General features: G+C 47.4%; 1 protein-coding gene across 2 annotated transcripts in view; it reads right to left on the bottom strand.

The window, feature by feature from the left end:
- Positions 1–24,276, bottom strand: part of PRKG1 (protein kinase cGMP-dependent 1) — a 1,269,228-nt gene that overhangs the window by 1,154,134 nt on the left and 90,818 nt on the right. Inside the window, exon 1 of one of the 2 annotated variants that reach the window (XM_058698342.1) lies at positions 20,203–20,645. The exons of the other annotated variant lie outside the window; for it this stretch is intronic. Within the exon in view, the coding sequence (XP_058554325.1) occupies positions 20,203–20,513 (311 nt within the window). The 5' untranslated portion in view covers positions 20,514–20,645. Of the gene's footprint in view, positions 1–20,202; positions 20,646–24,276 lie in introns of those variants that run through there. 2 annotated transcript variants of the gene reach the window in all.

The following is a 24,276-nucleotide window of genomic DNA, read 5'->3' as shown; positions in this document are numbered from 1 at the left end:
CCCCCACCCAGCTCCTTCCCCTGAACGGGCAGCCAGTCTCCAGACCTTCCACGGCATCTGCGAGCACGTGTACTTGATCTCGATTTATTCTGTGCATCCATTAGCAAGATGTGTCCTCAGGCATCAGAAAAGCCTACCAGAGATGATTTTTTGGGTCTGGCAATGCTCAAGATTTTTTCTTTTTCTTTTTTTTTTTTGAAATGTTTTTAACGTTTATTTATTTTTGAGACAGAGAGAGACAGAGCATGAACAGGGGAGGGTCAGAGAGAGAAGGAGACACAGAATCTGAAACAGGCTCCAGGCTCTGAGCTGTCAGCAGAGCCCGACGTGGGGCTCGAACTCATGGACCGCGAGATCATGGCCTGAGCCGAAGTCGGACACTCAACCGACTGAGCCACCCAGGCGCCCCCAAGATTTTTTCTAAGGAAATAAGGATACTAAATGAAATAAGTCAGAGAGAGACAAACACCGTATGATGTCACTTACACACGGAATCTAAAAACCAAAAAACAGAACCCCAACAATGAACAACAATAAAAAAAGCAGAAACGAACTCCCAAATACAGGGGACAAAGGAGTGGTTGCCACAGGGGAGGAAGGCGGGGGGATGGGCAAAACAGATGAAAGGGATTAAGGGGTACAAACTCCCAATTATAAAACAAACAAGTCACAGAGATGAAAAGTATAGCACGGGGAACATAGTCATATTTAATAATGTAAAACACCCTCCATATAAGTCAACAGGGATTGCCTCTTGTGCCTTATGCCATTTAGCTTACAAAGGGTCTCCTAGCAATGCTCTGGTTTTGGACTGGGGGAGAAGCCAGTTCTCTGCACCCCTTCCACGTGCCAGGCACCGACCTGGGACCCCACCTCAACAGAGGTGAGCTTACACGGAGCCCTCTGCAAAGACAAAACCCAGGAGCCGAACATAATTTCAAATAATGACGTGTCACGGAGAAAGCAAGGTAACGGAGTCGACCAGAGAGAGTGACGGGGAGAGAGTGACCAGTCTGTTCAGGCGAGGCGTCCACCAGGGGTGGCCACGAGAGGCAGGTGGATGCAGAGAGAGAAATAACGATGAACAGAACCAAAGAGTTACGTGGAGAACCACAAGAGCGTTAGACCTGAAGGAATCCGGACCTACAGGTGCTGCGAAAGAGACAAATCCTTCCAGACACACGTGGGCAGAGAAGGCCACCTGGTAAAAGTTAAAGGCAGAGAAGACGTGCCGCACACAGGGCCACCAGGCCTGCAGCAGAACACAAGCAGAGACAGCTCCTGGGCTCCCCTGCTCCTTGTTCTGGGCCCCGGGACCAACCGCTTTCAACGCAGTGTCTGTGGTGCCTCTGACACGTTGCCTCCTACATCCCCAGCTTGTCTTTCCAGCAGTTCTCAAACCTTAGGGCACGTCAGAACCACCCAGAGGGGTTGTTACGATACAGACTGCTGGGACCTCACTCATGGTTTCCAGTCCAATGAGCTGGGATCAGAGACAAGAATGTGCATTTCTGACAAGTTCCTGAGGAACCAGGAGGCCCCCAGTGCAGGAAGCCACTGTGGCCCCCGGATCGAGTACGTTCTGCCCACCACTCTGATTCTGCAAAGAAACAAAACGCAGACAAGCAGCATCAACCTGCTTGATGAATTATGGGGTGTTTTTTGGAAAGCCTGTCCCACCGGACACATTTTTAGGAAACTGCTCTAAATCCCTTGCACCTGAGTCCCCGTTACGTGTCCCTCTGGTATTTTGAATGCGTAGCTGCCTTGAAACCACACGTTTGTCAACACTGGTCCCACCCCCCACCCCAAACCTCGACATCTTCACCGTGACTTGTTTGAATTCAAACATCCAAATGTGGCCGGTGGAATTTAAGACTTCCAACCACTCGTGTAAGCGAAACTTGAACCTGCGGCTTTACCGAGAACACGCAAACCGGTTTCTCATCTCTGAAATCCCTTCTGTCGATCCCCATTGAATCCTCCAAGTAAGATTATTCTTTATTCTCTCAGACTGAAACTTCATTCCCGGTGCATGCCCCGTAAGAAGCCACCTCCTTTCACTGCCGAATAAGATCTGGCAAACTCCCCAACTGGCTCGTAACCCAGAAGCCTTTGCACCAGGCAGGGCTTCTAGGCATCAGAGCAGAGGCCCCAGTGGTACAAGAACCCACCAGAATTCTTCCTTTTCAAAGGATTCTAAAGAGAGTTTTTATTGCCACCCGCACCCTCTTCATGAAATCACCATGGCGGGCACATCTAGAGAAGTGTAATTTCTGTCTCTTTCTCAATTCTTGTAAAGCTTACTTCCTCTTCTATACCTCTCGTGTACTCTTGTGTATTCTTTGACCGCATAATCCAAACACCTCCTCTGTCTTTGTCTCTCTCATTTCGAAACAGCTCCCTGATCAATTCTCTATTCACCTCGGGGGTGGTTATCTTTAAGTCCCTCGTGCTCTCTTACTTTTTGACAGAATGTGCATGGGAAGCCAAAATGGGAAGTGGGAGGGTAACTTCAAGGAGAGATCTTCGTGCTAAAGAAAAGGGGAGATACAGGTGGGTAGGCTTGTGAGTCGGGAAGGTGTAGACAGGAACAAGCCACACAGTCCGCTTACCATTGTACTGCCAGATAAATAACTCCTAGTACTGTGGCCAAATGCACAGACCTCGGACCACACAGCACTGCGTGGTCGTGGGGAAATTACTCAACTTCTCTGAGTGGGTTTCACTTTTATGGCCTCTCACAAGGAGCAAATACTCTCGGTCTTTCAGAACTATTATGAAGACATTTTTTTTTAATTTTTTTTTTAACATTTATTTATTTTTGAGACAGAGAGAGACAGAGCATGAACGGGGGAGGGTCAGAGAGAGGGAGACACAGAATCGGAAACAGGCTCCAGGCTCTGAGCTATCAACACAGAGCCCGACGCGGGGCTCGAACTCACGGACGGCGAGATCATGACCTGAGCCGAAGTCGGCCACTTAACCGACTGAGCCACCCAGGCGCCCCTATGAAGACATTTTTAAAACGCACATTAATCCCCCCGCCCCCCAAGCAGAATGCCCAGACACAGGAAGTATCCCATAAACAGCACCCCGCTACTATTAAGACTTCCAACCATGGTGATTTCATGCTGTTACTTTCAATCAGGTCATTACCACACGAACATTCTGGGTCTGGGCACAAAATTAAATTCTTCAGTTTCTGTTTCAGTTACTCCAAAAACAACAATAGTCCACTTGATCTTTTCTGACACTAGAGAGATTCAGTGTTTAATGTTAATCACAAACGCGTTGGGTCGAATACAATCTTAACATTCTAAACTTCACTCTAAACCATCAACCGACATCACCCAGTCTTTCAAGCGAATTGGTATCATTGGCAAAATAAGACGCCTGTCTGCATGAAATGTACGTAAATGCAAACTCATGAAGACAGAAAGCAGATCAGTGATTGCCTGGGGCTGGGGGCAGCGCAGAGACTGTGGGCAACAGGGGCCCCAGGTAATCTGGGGGTAAGAGAAATATTCTAAAACTGGACTGTGGTCATAGTTGCATAACCCCACACGTTTACTAAAACTCATGGTACTTGCTACTCATGCTACATGGTGCATGCACAGTGGGTGAGCTTTATGGTATGTAAATGATCCCTCAATAAAGCTGCTAACAATAATCCATCTTTTGGTACCCCACAACCCATTTCAAAATAAACAGCTATTTCTCTTTTTACTCTAAAGCTTTTCCATTATCAGCTCCTCACCATGACTGTCGAGAATCCGTCCGAGACCATGAACGTAGTCCCTCCACAGGCTAACAGGGCTGTTATCACGGCTTTCACTCACAACCACGTTGTTTTTGGAAAGACAATCTTGAGACGCGGTATCAAAGTCATTAACAGGAAGCATTTATAGGCTAAGAGTATGTTCTGCCTCTGAGAGCTCCACAGCCTGGATAGCAAATATTCACGCTGGAAATGAATGGTTTTCAAATAGAAATCCATCCTCAGTGCTTCTATGCAGACGTTTCAGGAAACAGAAAAGGCACTTTGCTATAGATACTTCTGATGGATTGAAATCAAATCGTGAAAGGAGCGGTTTTTTAAAAATGCACAGTGCTCCCCAGCAGCAATGCCACGGTCTACGCGGTCCTATGTGTTCAAACGAAATGTTGGGAATAGTATTACTACGATTTCACATACATGCGTCTTTTGCAGAGGGGCCTTCAAACATTCATCCTGTCCTTAAAGCACAGACGGCTTTTCCTTCAGCTATTATTACAACCGTGTTCACTATGATTTCTTAACATAATTTAAATGCATAGCACTCCATTCAAACTGGACCAATCCATTCTTGACTTCTCCGTAGGCCTGTGGTTGCTCACTGAATGAAATAAATTGCATGATTATGGAACTGCAAGCTTGCTTATGTTTGCCCTTCCTGCCCACAGTTAGCCCACACAGAAGTCATGCCGGGTTCTCGCTGTCACTCAATCTCCCTCTGACTCACACTTTGCAAAGCCAAGCTGGGTCGCGTTGGGCTCTGTTCTAGGACCTCGTCATTACCGAAACTCTACCTCAACGGTCTTCGGTTTGGCTGGGAAATGCTTAGAGCCTTTTAATAACGGAATCTGGTTTAGTAAACTTGACAGAAGACCATGTTTCATGCTATTGTGGACCCCTGCTACGTTTGGGGTGCCGAGGACCTCACAAACACGATCTCTAGTCACGGTGCATGTTATAATTCTCATTGATGATAACATCACAGACCTAGCGAGTGATAAAGTAGCAACCGAATCAGAACTAAGGCTCTTACCCAGCTTCTGTGATGTATCCCGAGCCCATCTGCTTGCGTGTCCCTTAAGGGCACTGCTGAACCGCAGGACGCTGGATTCTCAGGGCAATCTCATGAATGCACACTGATTCTGTCTAGAGCGTAGAAGCCAGGATGGATGGAGTCTGACGGCCGATCAGGTTTACAGGGTCGTCACGTAACAGCTGTTGGATCTGGGTCATGTCCCTTCACACCTCGCGTCCTTAATTCTCCCTTTTGTAAAATGAAGATGATCTGGGCTCCTTTATTCACTCAGCGATCATGAGGCATAAATGAGATCACATGTATGTTCATCTTTCCAGCCAATGAACGGAAGTTGCTATCACACCTCATTTTTACAAGCTACAAGACACACAGCTGCCTGGCACATAAGCCAATTTATGTTCAGAGCAAATTTACTTAGACTTTACTACAGAATTTATTCACAGAAGCATATGATCAGATGAGATGAAAAAGTTTTTTCCAGAATTGGGTGTTTTTGGGTTCCATCCTGAAAAGCTAAGGGACGATAATGCCAAACAAAACCGGCCTTTAAATTTTCTGCTTTAGTTGGGCTACTGTGGAGGTACAAACCTGATAACACGGTATTTTATCCTGAGTTTGATGGGTTCCACCATCTCATAATATGTGAATTTTTGGATAGTCAAAATTAGCAAGCTATTATCATAAGCGTGACAGGATTTTGTTAGTGAGAGTTCTGGCTATGTCTGCAAAAGGAATTAAGAATTTGAAGAGACTCTCTTGAGACTATTTTCATTAATTCTAGGCTTGCATTTCTCAGCAATCAACCCAATTGCTTTTCAAGGTTAGCCAACGTAGGAGGTTTTGTGTCGCAGAACTTAGGATGAGGCACTTACTTCATTTGGAAGATGAGTACACTTCCTTGGAAAGACAATCAAGAATCACAGATTATTCAAACTAGAAGGGACTTTTCAAGACTATCTAATTCCAGTTTTTCAGGTAAAAAACTAAAATGCCTTCAGAGGCCAGGCAGATAGATAATACAAGCAAGGGGGTGTGAGGTTGAAAGAGACAGGAGGCAGTGACGGGGCCGATAAGGATTGTGGAGCAGAGGGAAAGTCCACCATGGTGTGCCAAGGCACCCAAATCCCAAGTCTGTAAAACCTCTCCTAGCCCAACCCAAGCATGTGTCCAAGCCCTGCTCAACCCAGTTGCGGAAGTTTCCCATTTTCCAAATTTTAAAAAAAGTTGAGGGGAACTTGGGTGGCTTGGTTGGTTAAGCACCCGACTCTTGGTTTCAGCTCAGGTCATGTTCTCGTGGTTCGTGAGATCGAGTGCCACGTGGGGCTCCGCGCTGACAGTGCAAAGCCTGCTTGGGATTCTCTCTCTCTCTCTCTCCCCCTCTCTCTTTGCCCATCCCCCACCCCATAAGATCATTCTCTCTCTCTTCTCCTTCTCTCTCTCAAAATAAATAAATTAAAAAATAATAATAATAAGCTTAAAAGTTAAAGTGTGCGAAGACTAGGGAGATAAAGGAGGCTTCACTTCATCCTTTCTTTGACACAGAATTATCAACTACCTGCTGTGTGCCAGGCCTGTTCAAGGCTCCCCGGATACAACATGGAGCAAAACAGACACTGGGTTCATTTTCATGGAACTTAGCATCTTCTGGGGGAAGCAGATGTCCACCAAATAATGACCCACATACAGAAACGCAAACTCTGATGGACATGAGGTCCAGTAAGTACACAGGACTACAAATCAGACACTGAGAACTGGAAACTTGACCCCAGTCCAGGTATGCTGGGCCCAATCCATGCTACAAGAGTCTCTGAAAAGAGCAATGTCTTTTTTAGCACGTATTTTAAAACCAGAGAGTTTTTGGTGTTAAATAATTCAGGGGAGAGAGAGGGGTGCATCTGTTACAGCCCTACGCCAGAGTAGTTGCTTAATATTCGGTAAATGACAAACAAACAAACTCCAATCCACAGAGCGTTGATTAATTACCAGGAAAAAGAATCAGAAAGTACTTGATAAACTTTCTACTACTATTCGATTATATTAAGATGCTAATATTTAGGAGAAAACAAAGACACAAATCATCAGTAAAATGAGGGAACATTTCTTTGAAATGGAGTTTGGTTCACTAAGGGCAAAGGCCACTGAAGTCTTTCAGCCAAAAATACCCAAAATACACAGGTACAAGATGGGGAAACCTTTCTACGTATGATAGAGCAAAAATGCCCTAGGCGTGAGTTGTATTTAAAACAGTTTAAATATAGCAGAAACACAGCTTTATTGTTAGAAGAACTTCCATGATACTGAGATGTGCTAGCCTCTGAAAGAGAACGCCCCTGCAGCCACCATGGGTATGTGGGTACGTGGCATATGGAAGATACAGGTATATAAAAAAATTATTGCAAAGCTGTATAAGAGGAACAAAACTGTGAAAGGGAATAGGAAACAGAACTTGTGCTAAAAACACGAGCAGTTGGGACAATCGGCTACACCATGGGGTGCGTACAGAACGCGCATGGGCTCAGATCACACAGATCTGCATTTGAGCGCTTCAGCCCAACGTTTTGTTTTGGGCAAGTTGTTGAACCTCCTTGTGCATCATTTTCTCCATTGGAAGAAGCGGGATGATAGCAGTACCTGCGATGTGAGATTCCTTTTGTGTTTTTTTTAAGTTTATTTATCCTTAGAAAGAGAGAGAGAGAGAGAAAGAGAGAGAGAGAGAGCGCGCGAGCAGGGGAGGGGCAGAGAGAGGGAGACAGAGAATTCCAAGCAGGCTCCACGCCATCAGCACGGAGCCCAACGTGGGGCTCGATCTCAAGAAGCGCGGGATCATGACCTGAGCTCAAGAGTCGGACACCTAACCCACTGAGCCACCCAAGAGCTCCATACTTTACGAGATTCCTTTAGGAGAAAGTAAACAAGAGAGCAGACGTGGCAGAGAGCAAGACAAATATGGTCAGTAATCATCATCATCATCACCAACGACCAGGAAAGATGAATCTCAAAAATAACCATTACTGCCTCTGCTTTATGAAAGATGTCTGTGAAGATGAGAGAAACTGTTCTTCTGTGTCTAGACAAAAGATTAAAAAAAAAAAAAAAGGAAAACAAATGGAAGAAAAAACAAGGGAGCCTAACTTGAGCAAGAAAAGTTTTCCCCATCACGACGATAAAGCAATGGCCTGAACCACGAACAGCAGTTGGAAATATAGTAACGGGAGTCAAGAAGGAGCGGGGAACTCGCCATAGATGATGTGAAAACTCACCAGCAAGGGTTCACCTAGATATGATTTAATAAGCTCCAAGGTCATCTGGCAGAGGATGCTGCTCTTGCCAAGATAAATAAATGGCATCCTTGGGTTACGTTCCATTTATCACCCTGACAGTAACGCTTGGGAATCCAGAAGGTGGAGCCCTGCTCTGTGATGACCAATGATGGAGAGGGTGCAGGACCTCAGTGATGGCACCAAAGGAGACGACAAGCCACAGAAGGGAAGCGGTCACCTGAGAAAGGCAGCCGACTCTCTCAGGTGTGATGGACAACGTTTTGTTTTGTACTTTCAGGCGAAGGTTCCAGCGATGTGTTCTACCTGAGTCACCTCTCTGCACATCTTGAGGTGGTATCTTCACCAAGATAGTTCAGTGTTACTTCTTTCAACCTCTTCATTTCTCAGGGTGCATGAGGACAGCTTGGATAGCTTAAAATAATCATGATTATATTATAGGCAGAATAGAACTTGTGATGGAAATAGGGTACTCTTCAAATATCAGAATTTTCCGAAATAACTTCTTTAGAATTTTTTTAATGGTTATTTATTTCTGAGAGAGGGAGAGAAAAACGGAAGCAGGGGAGGGGCAAGCAGAGAGGGGGACAGAGGATCTGAAGCAGGCTCTGCACTGACAGCAGAGAGCCAGATGTGGGGCTCGAACTCACAAACCGCCAGATCACGACCTGAGCCAAAGTCTGATGCTTAACCGACTGAGCCACCCAGGCGCCCCCCGAAATAACCTCTTATAATTATTCATAACCATGTAAACAAATTCTCCAACACACATATATAATGCTTCCAAGTGTCTAAATTCTTTATTTCTGGAAGTTTTTTCGATAGTTATTATTTCAAAAGCCAAAGACGATAACCATTCAGCAGTTACCTATCAGCAGGGGGGGGACGTGGGGGAATGAACATCTTAATGTGTCAAGCAATGCAATGAAAAATCAAAGGCTGGATGACCGTGAAGTAAGCAAGGAGGTAGGAAGAAGTTAATAAAAGACGCTCCGTTCACAGCAGGCCGGTTCTTTCATTTGCCATTCCTTTTCGTGAGGATCGTTTCAAAGCAATATCCATTTAGCTGTATGCCATTCAGTGCTAGATGAACAAGGAAAGGTTTCTTCCCCCACAAGGGAATCTAGGTCTCCATACTAAGTCACGCTAAAACATCTGGAAGGCAGAGCCAGACAGATTCTAATTTTTCATGTCATCTTTCCCTTTTATGACGAACGGGACGTCTAGAGGGAAATTCTGAAAAACCAGAAAAACAAAACCAAAACAAAGATGACAATTTCCTGATCGAGGCTACCACGATTTTTGTAAAAAGTCTCCACTTCCTTTTCCACAACATTCTAAAGCTTTTCGGATCTATAACAGGAAACGTTGTTCATATGCCTGTGTGACAGACTTGTGGGCTATGTTTTCATGACGGTGAGTATTCAGTGAGTACCTAGAAACTTCGAGCCACTCTTTCCTTCTGTAGTTTTCCACACACTCTTTGGGGCGGGGGGCGGGGGTGGAGAGAGATGATCTTCTAACAATTCAGAACCGCAGAAGTTGTCTTAAGTAAACTGCATTCACTCGAAATAAAGAGGGATTCGCTGAATGGATCTTCCAGCCAAAAAAAAAAAAAAAAAAAACACACAACTACTTTTACTGAGTGTCTGTGAGCTCATTCTTCTAAGCTGTGCTCTCCTCAGACAGCTCCTGAATAAGAGGGCAATTGCCTACGATGAAGACCATAATGCTTCTGTGCTTTGACGGTGCAGGCCGCAGACACTCCGGGGTTTACTGCACTCTTTTCTCGTCTCTCTCCTCCCACAGACATAATGGGCTGCCACTGCAGGCCAAGCAAAATGGTACCTGTCACATTCAGATGTTTAATATTCCTCTGTAAAGGCTGTGGTGACACCCTGTCAAGCCAGCACAAGAGTAATATGGGGCCATCTTGTCTGCCTCGCCGTAATATAAAATGTGCTACTCAGTCACCAGTGATTTGGGCGCTGTGTGTCTCACGAAGACGGAGGCTTCCACGGAGGTGGAGTTGTGCAGGCTCGTACGGCCGGATTGCCAGCCACCCGCCGAGGCAGGAGGACGGTCAGGCCACCTTCCAGCCTGTCAGTGGTGGCAATTCCAGGATCCCATTCTTCTTCCTTGTCCTGACAACCCTTTTTTCTCTCTTCTCAGTCCAGACTTGGAAGCACAAAACCATAATTTATTGATAGAGTTGGACCATTAAGATGATATACAGTATACCCAGAAAGGAGACGCTTTCCCCCGCACGTTATCTCATTATTCTTTGGCCCAGATCTGGTGGAAGCGTGATATTTCCATAAAGCCACGGCGTCAGAAAACAGCAAAATTATTTTGCTTAACTAAGGTGTATTTGTCATCACTGACGTTTGAATACCATTAATCAAATTAAATTGACTGGCTGATACCGTAATTATTTCACGTTCCAAGAAATAAGAGTGTTATTTATTCCTCAAGAGCAGGCATCACCTAGCAGTGAGAGACTAAGGCTGATCGGTAGACACCAACTTTTGACACATATTAATAACTTGAGGTATTTACTTATGCTTTGGCAGGGTCAAAGTCACTACCGCTCTGCATAGAAGTCAATGAACTTGCACAGGTCTTAGAGCCGTTTTCGTGAAATCTAATTAGCATTTATGATCTTTAGAGTGGCAAAGGTAATTATTACTAATGTATTGTATTTTTTTTTTAATTTTTTTAACATTTATTTATTTTTGAGACAGAGAGAAACAGAGCATGAACGGGCGAGGGTCAGAGAGAGGGAGACACAGAATCTGAAACAGGCTCCAGGCTCTGAGCTGTCAGCACAGAGCCCGATGCGGGGCTCAAACCCACGGACCACGAGATCATGACCTGAGCCTAAGTCGGACGCTCAACCAACTAACACACCCAGGCGCCCCTTTATTGTATTTTTGATGCTGGCGCAATGGATATATACTGACACTAAATCGTCATTGTTTTTTTTTTTTTTCCTATGCTAACACCCATCCTTTCAGATCTTGGAACAGAAGAACTCTAACACGTCTTTTCCCAGCGTCCTACCACAAACTCTGCCCGCCATTCCGCTTCAAACTGCTAAACTGAGTTTAAGCAACTTTATTGTTGCTTAATTAATTCCTTCTTTGACTTCGCATTTAGGCCCCATAACCAAAAGCATGACTGGAAGCTGGGTTCATAAGGAAAGTGTTTACTTTCCTTATGATCAACTTCCCTGCGTAATTAATGCCCCCAAACCCCTGGACAGCCTCATGTCATGACATCCACTGTGCGTTTACGTGCTATCCGTCGGCTGAATATATTTTCATATTTGAGAACAAAGGGGGGAAAGGGACAAGAGAGCTTGCTGACTGCCATTCTAGGATTATTTTTACCAAAAACTGCTTGCAATTATATTAGCTATTTCATCGCTTACACAAAGTGCTGCGTTGGCTGGCCCTCACCTGAGATGATTAGATTGCAAACATAAATAGGTTCCCAACAGAGACAATGAGGAGCATCTCGAGAGTTTTTACCAACAACAGAAGGGGACAGGAGGCACAAAGAGACACAAAGAGCTAGGAATAGGGCCCGTAGTGAGGTCGTGACCACGGGGTGTGAGAATTCCCATCCCCCCCCCCCCCGGGGCCTGGAGTGTCCCGAGGGACGCAGAATATTCTCGAATTTCAGGTGTCACCTCAGACCTCTAGGCCAGCCAGCGACAGGGCCCAGATCTGTCCACTCAAACCAAACCGTCTGGAAAGGGGACTCAGAGCTTGACATGTTCTCTCTGCTTTCTCTGAAGCCTCTTTGGAAAGTACTCCTCAGCCTGAGCACAGGCTGTTTGCCTTAAAAGGATAAAATATCTGTAGGAAAAAAAAAAAACACTGTAGCTGGCTGCAGAGACATCACATACCAGAAGGACAGGCTACCAGCCTCAGTGCTACTCCTCCGTGGGTTCATCGGGCGTCTGCCCCTCAGGCACTTAACACTTCATACTAGTATCTGGAACCCAAGGAAACAGTGTTACTGGTTAATGAGGCAGCAGGCCTCAGTGGGTGGAAAAACACAACTTGTGATGATGGCTGATCCTCCTGTGTGTTGCATTTGAGCAGCGGCCAGGACCCGGGGTTGCCGGGAAAGAGGAAACGCACTTACCTTTCGAATGCAGCTCCTGCCAGGTTAGTGCGCCCGGGTCCCAGCAGGTAACCCCAAGAGGGCCCCGTCAGACCAACAGGTGCACACGCTGGCACTGCCCGGCTTCACAGCAAGCGGGCACCCGGTTGGTTCCGATGGGCCAAGGAAAGTGCTTTTGCAAAGAACGGGGATTCAAGCAGCCTGTAACGACCGAGCCTGAACGGGCAACAGAAAAGGCTCTCGACACGGGCTGCAGATCAGAGTCCTCCCAGGAGCCAAAATAATATGCCTAGTCCCCCTGTCCACCCCAGAGCAATTGAATCAGGATCTCTGGAGGCCGCACCCCAGGAGAGATATTGTTAAAGTTCCCGAGGTGATTCTAACACTCAGCTAAGGCTGGGAACCAACGAGCCAGGTAAAGTCAGGATTACCTGCGTGGGAGAATAAACCTACGACACTAAATAACGTATACCTATAATTTGGCTCCCCCTGCCAAAAAAAAAACCAAACTCTTCCACTGCTTTTGTAAGTCCCGAGTGCTTCAAGGTTTTTACCAGTAGAAACGGTCAACTCTTCAAGTGGGAAGTTTACCCCGGTTCTTCACATTGGAGCTGCCTGGGGAAATCTTTCCTGGTGGGGGCTTCCGGTCCCACGCATTATTCCTTTAATTGGCTGGGGGTAGAACCTAGGCACTGGATTTTTTTATACAGTTCCCCAGATGATTCTAATATGCAGCTTGGGAACCACTGTCGTCATATTTTTTCCACTTCTCAAGTATTTCTGCCTCCTATGTAATTACTGGTGAACAGATACTCCCCCTGAGAACAGCCTAGATGCTATTCAGTGGGGTTTGGGCACAAGCGCCTAAACCCCACATCCCTTTGGGAAGCAGAAAAGCCTCGTGGCTAGGGAAGTCAGCGCTGGAGTTTGAATTCAAGGTCCGCCTTTAACAAAGTGTGTGACCTTGGGCAAGTCACTTCTCTGAGGTTCGGTGTCCTGTACCTCGGGGCTGTGAAATGGGGATACTTTGGAGTCTCCCTCAGAGGGTCATTCGAAGATAAAAAGAGACAGTCCATGGAAGACACAGGGACACAGAGTAAGTGCTGGATAAATGTGAGCCGTCATGACGAAGGCAGGCAGTGCCGTGCTGACCTCTTATTTCAGAAACCGTGGTTCACCAACTTGCTCTCCTCAGCCTCTCCTCTCCGCTGGGAGCTTCAAGTGCTCCTTGCTATCAGACTAAGGGATGCTTCCAAGAGACAACACAAGGCACTCAAAATAAGCATTGGTCTAAAGGGAAACATCTTAATGGTCTTCCACCCAAATCCCAGGATGGCTCCCGCTCACAGAGAAGGCAAGGAAGCCTTCGATGTGCTACCGTCCAGGCGCCTCGTCCCCATGGCGGTCTTCCTCCACAAAGCGCCGTCTTCTTGGTAAACGCTGTTCCAGTCACCGGCCATCGCACACAAAACCCATCACTCCTTGCCAGCATGTCCAAATATGGTGCCCCTTTAATGATGCTCCTCGGGTTCCGCCCTTTCCTTTCCATCCTGATCTTGCCTTGCCCTTGAGCATTTCCCCAAACCCTCATTTTGTCCACCACCTTCTTCACCCCCCACCCCACTCCACGCACACCTCTTCTTCCCACTGTGCTCTCCTCGTTTTTTTCTTATTAATAGCTCTGATTATAAAATCCATTCAGAGACAAGACCCTTTGGAGAGGGTACAATTGGTCCCAACTTTTGCCAAACGTCCGTTTCGTGTGGCCGCCGTTTTTGAACCATTGTTTACACTGGCATGTCAGTTCTGGGGGGGAGAACGTTCCTCCACTCTTACAGACAATCCTACTCAGAGAGTTCAAACGAGCTGCACGTATCGAACTCGCCAGAAAATGAACTTGAAGGAGAAGCCGAGGAGTGTGGCCATGCCGGAAGATGGCGACAGGAGAGGAGAACCGGTGTCAGAAGGCTGGGTGGGACGAAGGACGGGGGCCTGTTGGGGAAGGGGGGGGGGGGGGGCGAACGGCGGTGGCCCAACAATTCAGACCGGGATTCAAAACGCCACCGAGGTGACTGCATAAAGGTGCGACGCGTACCGGTAGCGGCTGCGTTGGCCACGTGCTTGTCTGTCACACTGCCTTGCGCTCTCCGAGCGTGGAAGGTTCCAGTCGGAGGGTCTGAGTGCCGGCAACAGGCCCGGCACCCCAGATGTGCAGCGGTACCTATGGCAGAGACGGCAGAAAGAGGAGCAGCCTAGTGTTCAGATCCGATTGCTAGGAGACCACAGAGCCCCCTCCACTGCTAAGCAGGCCGGGGAAAATGTGTCCCTGTGCCCGGGGAAAATGTGTCCCAACAGCAACAGACACATCGTGTGCCCAGCTCTTCAGGGAAAGGCTAAGTAGCAGGAGGGCAGAAACGGGGCCCAGGGGAGCAAGGAGGCTGGCCGTTTCTGTTCTCGGACAGGGCCTGTCCGTTCCTTCGTTAGAATCCCCAGCTTAGGGGCACGCAACTCGACTGTGTTTCAAAACAGCCTCACGGGGGTTTAGGAACCTGGTCTCACCCGTTTGCAAAAGCTTCCCACCGCTTCGCTGCGACTGCATGGCCCGTCACGTCGAATTCACGACCCACCTGCAGCCGGACGGTCCAGCAGACCTGCCTGAAGTTGGAGTTCAGCCCCTCCACAAAAACCAGAAAGGTGAGTTTCCGAAACCAACTTCAGGCCGGATTGTCACCGCGGGCCCCCGTCCACCGCCGTACGGAAGGGATCTGCGCTGCGGAGTGCAGGGCACGACTTGAGATGACCGTCCATGGGAACGGTCTGAAGTGACAGGAGAGGGGAAGCTGGTTTCTCTCGGACTGGGTTCCGTCTCTTTGCGGGTCTGAACCAGCCACTGCTCTGCTCCCTCCAAGTCCCGCCTCGCTGGGACAGTCACAGCTATCATCAGGACAACGGGGGTCCAGGAGGCACGGGGCCCAGGAGGCTTTCGGGGACTCAGAGCCTTACTGGCGGGGACCACCCGGCCCTTGCTGGGTGGAGGGCGCACGCATGCACATCGCTGCCAGAACATTCTAAAAACAAGCAGAAACGCCCTCTCGCCTACTTTACAAAACAGAAACTCAAGTTCTCCTTCTGTGGGGCCTAGGCTTGCCTTTCCTCAGTTCCCACTAAGGTATTCTGGTACCGCCCCTTGTCGCTGTCACGGCCCCCTGTGTCTTGTCCGCCGGATGGTCCTTTCCATTCCCACCGTGCCCCTCTCATCCCCTGACCACTCGCCTAAGTCGGGCGGCCCTTCAAATACCCACTTTAAACACCTCGCCGCCACGACTTTCCCATGAAAAGAAATGACCGCAATTCTCCTTTGCCAACTGTTTCAGGTACTTCCTCTGTGGTTTAACGTGCTCTGTACTTTCTGGAATACCTACCGGACACGGGCCTACATCTCCCTCACCCCTAACGCCCAAGGTAAGTTGCGCATAGCAGACGGCCCATAAAAGTACCAAACTGGGGACACCTGGGTGGCTCAGTCGGTTAAGCGTCCGACTTCGGCTCAGGTCATGATCTCACAGTTCATGAGTTCGAGCCCCATGTGGGGCTCTGTGCTGACCGCTCAGAGCCTGGAGCCTGCTTCGGATTCTTTGTCTCCCTCTCTCTCTCTCTGCTCCTCCCCCACTCATGCTCTATCTCTCTCTTCTTCAGAAATAAATAAAAACATTAAAAAAAAAATACCGAACTGAGCAGCAGGACACATCGGCATTTAATTGCTACCTTTGAATAAATCTATGTTTTAATATTACCCCATCTAACATTATACCAAAATTCTAGAATTGTCTCCACTTTCCTACAAAATTTTACATACAGTCTTTTGGAAGATACTATTTCTCTTAAGATGTACTAGTGCCCAGGTTGGAAAGATCATATAAGACCTCATTAAAAATTAATGCCTCCCTGGGGACACCTGGGTGGCTCAGTCGGTTAAGCGTCCGACTTCAGCTCAGGTCATGATCTCACAGTTCATGAGTTCGAGCCCCATGTGGGGCTCTGTGCTGACCGCTCAGAGCCTGGAGCCTGCTTCAGATTCTTTGTCTCCCTCTCTCTCTCTGCTCCTCCCCCACTCATGCTCTATCTCTCTCTTCTTCAGAAATAAATAAAAACATTAAAAAAAAAAAAAATACCGAACTGAGCAGCAGGACACATCGGCATTTAATTGCTACCTTTGAATAAATCTATGTTTTAATATTATCCCATCTAACATTATACCAAAATTCTAGAATTGTCTCCACTTTCCCACAAAATTTTACATACAGTCTTTTGGAAGATACTATTTCTCTTAAGATGTACTAGTGCCCAGGTTGGAAAGATCATATAAGACCTCATTAAAAATTAATGCCTCCCTGGGGAACCTGGGTGGCTCAGTTCGTTAAGTGTCCAACTTCAGCTCCGGTCAGGATCTAACAGTTCATCGGTCTGAGCCCAGCGTCCGGCTCTGTGCTGACAGCTCGGAGCCCGGAACCTACTTCGGATTCTGTGTCTCCCTCTCTCTCTGCCCCTCCCCTGCTCATTCTCTGTCTCTCTCTGTCTCTCAAAAATAAACATTTAAAAACTTTAAAAAAAAAAAAAAGCAATGCCTCCCTAAAAATAAGAAAATATGTTTCTTTTCGTCCTCCGTTTTTCCAAAGTATTTCACAACCCAAGAGTGAAATGTTATAAAACACATCATCACTCTCTGAAATTCAGCTGCCTCTGGGGTGAAAGGCACCAGCTGAACAAAAATCCAGAGACACTAACAAGTTTTTACAGGAACATAAGTCTGTGCAGCCCGACTGAGAGAACACGGAAGACTGAGACAGCAGAATGGAAGGGATTTGAAGGTATTTTCAGTAGGTAAAGGGTCGGGCTCCAAATACTAGTCAATGTCCCAGCCGATTAGAGAGTCAGTTTTCAGGAATGGAAGATCATGAAATAAAATTACTTTAAAAGTCCAAAAGAACCATCCTATGTATATAACCAACAGACTATCTTATCTCATAAAATTCGGTGTGTTTTTTTTTTTTTCATCTTCAAGGGGTTATTTGCTCGATTTATTTCAAAACGTACAGCCTCAGAGTTTTACGTTCTCATAGCTGTGGAACATAGTGCCAACTTCCGCAACGGTTCTTTGCTTCACGTTGGTAACACACAGAGGGCTTAAGGGCTATTTCTACGCTGGTGTGAAAGAGAGAAATGAGAACACCCCCGTGCCCCCAACACACACACACACACACACACACACACACACACACACACACACAGGTTCAGCAGGAGCTCCCTGGCTCTGACCCAGCCTTCCCTCCAATTCCCAGCTTTCAGGGAAAATTCCAAACCGAAAATGTTAAAATGAATTAAGTTAATAATTTACATTTCACAGTATTTTAACACTGTTTTTTAAGTGACCGAAAATCACTCAAAAAGGAAAAGGGAAGGTTTTTTTAAAAAATTATAATCCTCAGAGCTGGGCAGTTACCTACATCTGATGAAAAGAGAACAGAACGCTCCCATGAACATGAACCCGAAATCCATTTTAGGCTACTGAGATGGTTTCCTTTCAACTCGAACTCACAATCCTCTGTGTGTGAGGTGAAGAAAGGTAACGACATTTAAGTTGCACCGGAAGTGAAACACAAACACTTGTTGCCAGTAAGTCTGCATGATCAAATTATTCACCGGGCAGAGAAATGGAAATTCACGCAAGTCTCCGTGGGTTTGCCAAGTTTTCCTGATCCTTTGTGGAGCTGTCTTGCACCCTCATCCAGATGGCAAAGGTATAATCATTTTGCATACAATATAACTTCTCTTTCAAGAAAGGTACACTATGCCACTTGAGCCAATTTTATTCTAGTTTTCTTTATGTAAGTGTGAAAAAAGAACAGATGTTTTTCCAAAATTATTTAAGCTTGGAAGACATTCTATCGTGTTCTTCAATAGAATCCCTCAGAAATCACCAAAACCATCATGGTGATACCGTTAACAGCTGATTTCTTCAAAGCACAAGTTATTAAATAAATATCAGAACGCACAGCACTGCCCGATAGATACAACGTTTGTTGTAACAGAATGGGGTGACTTATTTGCCACCACACTAATTTCATTTTCCACCAGGGACTTGCAAAAAAAAAAAAAAAATCTGGCTGTTCTACATGTGAAACACTGAGAGGCTTCTACAACTTGCCACATTCTACAGCTCATTCCCCACTGCCTGGATTCCTCCAGATCTTCTCTGATCGAATGTTTCACTGGAGTTATCAGCTGGCTTGATCATGCTCCATTATAAAAACCCATTGAAATGGTCTTTTTACAAAAGTGGAGTTTTCTCCGTGTTACTCCAAAGTCCTGCAGATACTAAAATGAGAGCCTAGGCAATGCTTAAAAATGCAGAGAGCTGTCTTTGAGTTATTTTTTCATTATGCAAAACTTGGCCCAGGAGAGATGGCCATGTACCTCGTTAGCTAAAACAGGCGAGCATGTCAGGACTGCAAATCAATTTACTGGAAGAAGTTGAAGTAGATGTGAATCGCTCAGGTTTCTGAGGCAGATCTAAGTCTACTGATCAGGGCCACTTGGTGAGGTCAGAATCTCAGCAGCGTTCACCCTCATCGTTTCTTCCCCACACTCTCCGAGAATGCAAACTCCCTCTGAAGCTAAACCTGCGGGAGGAACAGCAAAACCTCTATGGGAACCAACAGATGATGGTACAACTCTAAGTTTTCAGAAGTATCATCACTACATGCCCGATGGCTCCCCTAAACCCGATAAATACAAAGGGAGACAATCCCGCGTTTACCCCTTCTCCTTATATTAATTCCTTGTGTTTGTGAAGTGAAGGGTTCCAAGAAAGCTTGCATTATTATGTAACACGTGTCAAACAGCCAGTGTGATGTAGTTAGAAATACAGTAGCAAAATCTTTCATTTTACCGATTATGGCATTATCTATCCACTAAAAACACCATCCGTTTGGGTATTCTCCCTCGCTGCGTGTTAATCTCAAGGTCCTGCCACCACGCTCTCCCTAAGGTGTATAACAAGTTGTGTTCAATTTTCCTACCCAAGTTATGAAGCCCACTGACAACAGCACACAGTTCTCCCAACGCAAGAGCCCTACCAGAGCGGTTGCATCAGAAGCCAGGAGTAAGGCAAACAGTGTGTCAATAAAGGTAAGTGTAGTTCTCACACTGGACCCTGGACACACGCAGCCCTCCCAGCAGACCGAGGCACCTCATAGGCAACATCATGCAAATTCCTTAAGGAAAACAAGCAACGATCTCCCTCGCGTGTTATGAAAAAAAAAAAAAAATTTTTTTTTTTTTTTTTAAATCAACAGACTAGGCTTCCATTTGCGGGCTGTCAATGCCATCCAATTCGGGAGATGAAACCCAAACAAACAAAAATCTTCCCTTTTATATGCGCATTTGCTTATTTTTGAGACTTTGGCGATGACAGCACATCAGGTTGGAGGGGTGCGGGCGACTGTCGCCAGCAGGTAGAGAAATCCGGGAGAGCCGCCGGAGCAGAGAAAGTAAGGGTGACAACAGACGCATTTCATTTCGAGTCCGATGAGCCTGCATTTAGGATTTTCCGGCCGGGCAGGTTCAGGTTCGCCGGGGTGTTTGGGAGACGGGGCTTTTCATTCGTCTTCTCACGCTCGCTCGCTCACACTCACGCACACACACACACACACACACACACACACCTGGGGCGCGTTCCAACTATGCACCCCGGGTGGCATACACGAACGTGCGTGTCTATCTTGCAAAAATAGCCCGACATCTGACAAAGACAGCAAGGCGGCGGGGGCGCAGCGAGCGCGGCTCGGAGGAGCGTGCAGGGCGCGCGCGGAGCGCCCGCCACAACGGCTGCAACGCCTCGGAGCCCGAGCACAGACATGGCACGCGCGGGGCGGGGGCCCACACCCAAGACCGAGACCCGCGGCTCCCCTGCTTACTGTGGGCTCTTGGGGTAGAAGGGCAGGGTCACGTGGCTGAGGTCCTGCAGGTCGAAGGCGGTGGGCTCGGCGGAGATCGCCTGGCGCTTGGTGCGCGGCTCGCCCTGCAGCGTGCCGGCGCTCTGCTTCTGCGCCTGCTGGGTGGCCGGCCGGATCACCGAGCGGTACTTGTCCAGCTCGTTCTGCAGCTTCTGGATCAGTTCGTCCTTCTGGTCCAACTCCAGCTCCAGCTCGTCGATGAGCGCATCCCGCTGCCTCAGCTCCTCGATCTTCTCCTGGAGCGCGTACTGCAAATCCCGCAGGGTGCCCATGCTCCGCCGGGCCGCCGGGCCGCCTTCCTGCCGCTGCCGCGCGCCCGGGGGCTCGCTCCCCGCTCCGGTCAACTTTCCCCAAAGTCGCCGCCGCCTCCCGAGTGCAGACGCTTCCTACTCGAGCCCAGAGCCAGGCAGCCCTGGCTTCTGAGCATGCCCAGTTCGCCGCTCCGCCGCCGACTTTCCGTGCGGATCCCCACTTGTCGGGGCGCCGGGGAGGCTGAGCGCGGGGGCCGCGAGGCGGCGGGTCCGCGCCGGGACTGAGCCGGGAGCCGCGGCGGGCGCAGGGCCGGAGGCGGGGCGCAGCGGGCGGGCGCGCCACTTCGGGGTGGGGGGACGCGGGGGAGGACACCCGCCCCCCGCCCCCGCCACCGGGCGCCCCGGCCTCGGGGCCGCGGGGCTGCGCTCCCGGCCGCGTTCCCGGGCAGGGCGGGCTCGGCCGCCGGAGCGCCCCGGGGTCCGGAGGTTCCTGGCCGCCGGCCTCCCCGCCGGAGGCTCGCGAGCTGCGTGGCCGCGCGGTGGCCTCACTCACGCCACCCTGCCCGCGGGGAGCGCCTCGCACAGGTGGCTGGCGCTGGACCACAAACTTGCCTCCCGGAGGAGAGGAGCGGCGGCGGGAGGGCGCCCCGGCGGCGCGCAGGTGCCTTTGGGGAAGGGGCGAGGGGGGCGGGGCTTCTGGTGCGTGGCGCCCGGCGGGGGCGGCTCTCTCGGGCCCCTGCCGATTGCCCCCCCCCCCCAGCCGCCCGCCCCCTCCGGACTCACACTCGTGAACTCTCCCCGTCAGGTCTGGGCCCTGGAAGGCCGCTCGGCTCTCCCCGCCCCACCCCAGCCCGAGCTAGTGTCTGCGGAAGACTTTACGGAGGGCCTGGCTTCTGCCATTTGCTATTTCGGGGTGGGGGCCCGGGGAAGGGGGCGGCGGGAAGCATCGTCGCCGAGCTCCAAAAAGTCCATCGGGAAATGGAACTAAGATCTTCAAAAAGATTCCATCTCTGGCGACCAAGCTGTTAGAACTGTATCCTTACACTTGAATGGCAAGACGCAAACTGTGGGGAGGGATCATGACAAGAGGGGGGGCCCAGATGGGCTGCAGAACCCAGAGCCACATCGCCCCCCCCTCTCCCCGTCCACTCAGCTCTGCCCACTCAGTAGTTCCTGAAATGACAATTAAGTGAGCTCTCTCTGTGGGAGGGGAACGCGCCCATCACCTGAACACATGTTCAGAATCTACCAATATTTACTCACCGCTTACCTAAATTCCTAATATTTATCTAAATCTTCATGGACTCACCCAACTTCAGAGCATCTTTTATAGCAGTCCTGACTACTATTCTTGGGCGCTCGGTGTCACAAACCAATGCTCTATTGGGCCATTCCCTCGCAGTCAAACAAAGCTGATAGAAAATACATTAAAATCGAATTGCAATCCAGAACTATTCACTGCAATCTAAACGTAGCCAAGAGTAAATATATCGGTCTCAAAAAAATTTTCGCTCTTACTTTCGAATACACAACTTTTTCTATCTAAGCAAAGAGAAAAAGAAAAAAAACTAGCCAATGGCACATGAACAAACTTTTTGATTCAACGTGTATTTGTTTGTTATCAGAGATATACATGACAAAGGATATATATCCTAAACATGCTTCACTAAGATCATGATCTAATGCTCTTAGCATTAGGTGATAGAAGACACTTAAATGTTCTGCTTTCCAAAACAGGGAAATGCATTTACTTCGGAATGTGACACACAAGGTGGATAATTCCTGAAACATTTTCATTCCTAGTGAACAGAACATAAGTAATTTACAAATACTGACAGCAGTGAAATAGTTCTAAATGTTGTTTTAATTAAAACTAAATCGAGTAGAGGTACTGTGACTTTGTATAGGACTCTATTCTAAAAGAGAGCATATGTGACAATTTCCTTGTCCCAGGCAAAAGGCCAAATTCTTATTTTTATTTAACCGATGCAAATTCTTTAATCCCATGAGAAAATGTTTAGCACTAACTGCCTTTTTCCTATAGATCTACATTGGGGCCCTGAGGCCAAGTGTTTATATATAAAAATATATCCGAAGCAATGGTACAGGGGGGATCATTAGACAACCAACCACTAAGCAGGGTTATGTTTTAAGGTTCATTTGAGGCTTAAATGGTGTAACTTAAATGTCTTTGGGCAGCACAAAGTAGAGAAGATTCTTCTTCATTTTTAAGAAAGCCTGTCAACATCCACAAAGGAAGTTAAAAAAAAATAGCCCTTCAACCAAAAAAAAAAAAAAAAAAAAAAAACCAAAACAGGTATTTTGGATACAAGTGAAATTTTTTCCACTGAATCATGTAAATAATTTTCACTATTTAAGCTTTCATATCTACATGCAAGTACAGGATATATCCATCCTACATTTCATTGTTGTGATACAAAATGTACATCCCATGAGGAATCCCATCCTGAGAATCAGGAGCCTGCTATAATCCATGCAAAGAAAGTAAACAGCCAAAACACATGATTATTACAGTCGACCTACACTTTGAAAAAGTATTCAAGGTATAAGAATATATTTGGTTCTATTAGCCTATATTACCAAAATAATTGAACTTCCCCCTGACTTTATAATTGTACATGCAACATCCAGAATTCTTGACTTTTCCATTCTTGAAGTCAAAATAAATATTTTAAGTACATTTTTCAATGATGCTTTTGACTGGTTGTTTAGATCTGAAGGGATCTGGCTTTGCATTTCAACCTTTTGAGTGATCTCAGTCTCTCTCTCTCTCTCTCTCTCTCTCTCTCTCTCTCTCTCTCCCCCTCTTTAAACATATTTGCTACTGTATTGGTAAATGCTGGATATAAATTCTATGAGAAAAATCAAGGTCCTGCACTTACATTTCAACAGAGAAATTGACAACCTGTCTCATGGTAAACTAAACCATAGAATCAGAGATCAGGCACAAGTCTACTTTCTGCTTCCCAGGCAGTGACTACACAAGTCTGAGATGGAGTAGAGTGGAGTGCAGTGGAGTGGAGTGGAGTGGAGTGGGGTCTCCCGAGCTCTCCCACTGCCTGTCTCATGGGAGGAAGCCTCCATGGTAGATGCTAAAACTGAGATCCGTGAAATTTTGAAGGAAGTGAGTTCATACTCTCAAATTCCGTAGTCAGCTCACAAGTCACAACCATAGTCAACTCACAACTGGATTGTAGCTAGTCTCTCTGTCACAGCCCTCAGAAAAGCGAACTACCAGTAACCAGCCCAACCTGTGGCATATCGATGCTCAATTTTGCACCTGCCCCTCATGATTGAGAATAAATTTTATCATGCCTTCCTTAATAGAATCTCAGAACCATTTAATGAGGCATTCAGTGACGCAGCTTCATCATAATATTGGCTATGAAAAGAAGAAAGTCTGTAGAATTTATCACCCTTCACTAAAGCCATAATTAGCCTCAAAAGGACTGGGATAACTTTGTCATCTGGGCGTCCATTCCACTGATGCTACATTTCCCGGAAGAGTCCTAAGTATGACATTTTCTTCTGCCATTTCATGTATGTATCTTGAGTAGGGAAAACTCACAAAAACAACAAAACACACCTGAGCTTTTTAAGTGATGGAAACCACCCCTTACAGAAACCCGCTACAAGGAACAAGTACCCCTAAGAATCTAGATCTGAGAGTTGCCACTACTGGTAGGCATGCTCTAAATTGCGAATCTTAATCAAGGTCACAATTACAATAACTAACTTCCTTGAACTCTTAATGCACGACAGG

This window comes from Neofelis nebulosa, chromosome 13, assembly GCF_028018385.1.
Source record: "Neofelis nebulosa isolate mNeoNeb1 chromosome 13, mNeoNeb1.pri, whole genome shotgun sequence".
Taxonomy (NCBI): domain Eukaryota; kingdom Metazoa; phylum Chordata; class Mammalia; order Carnivora; family Felidae; genus Neofelis; species Neofelis nebulosa.
This window is presented reverse-complemented; position numbering and strand designations above follow the sequence as displayed.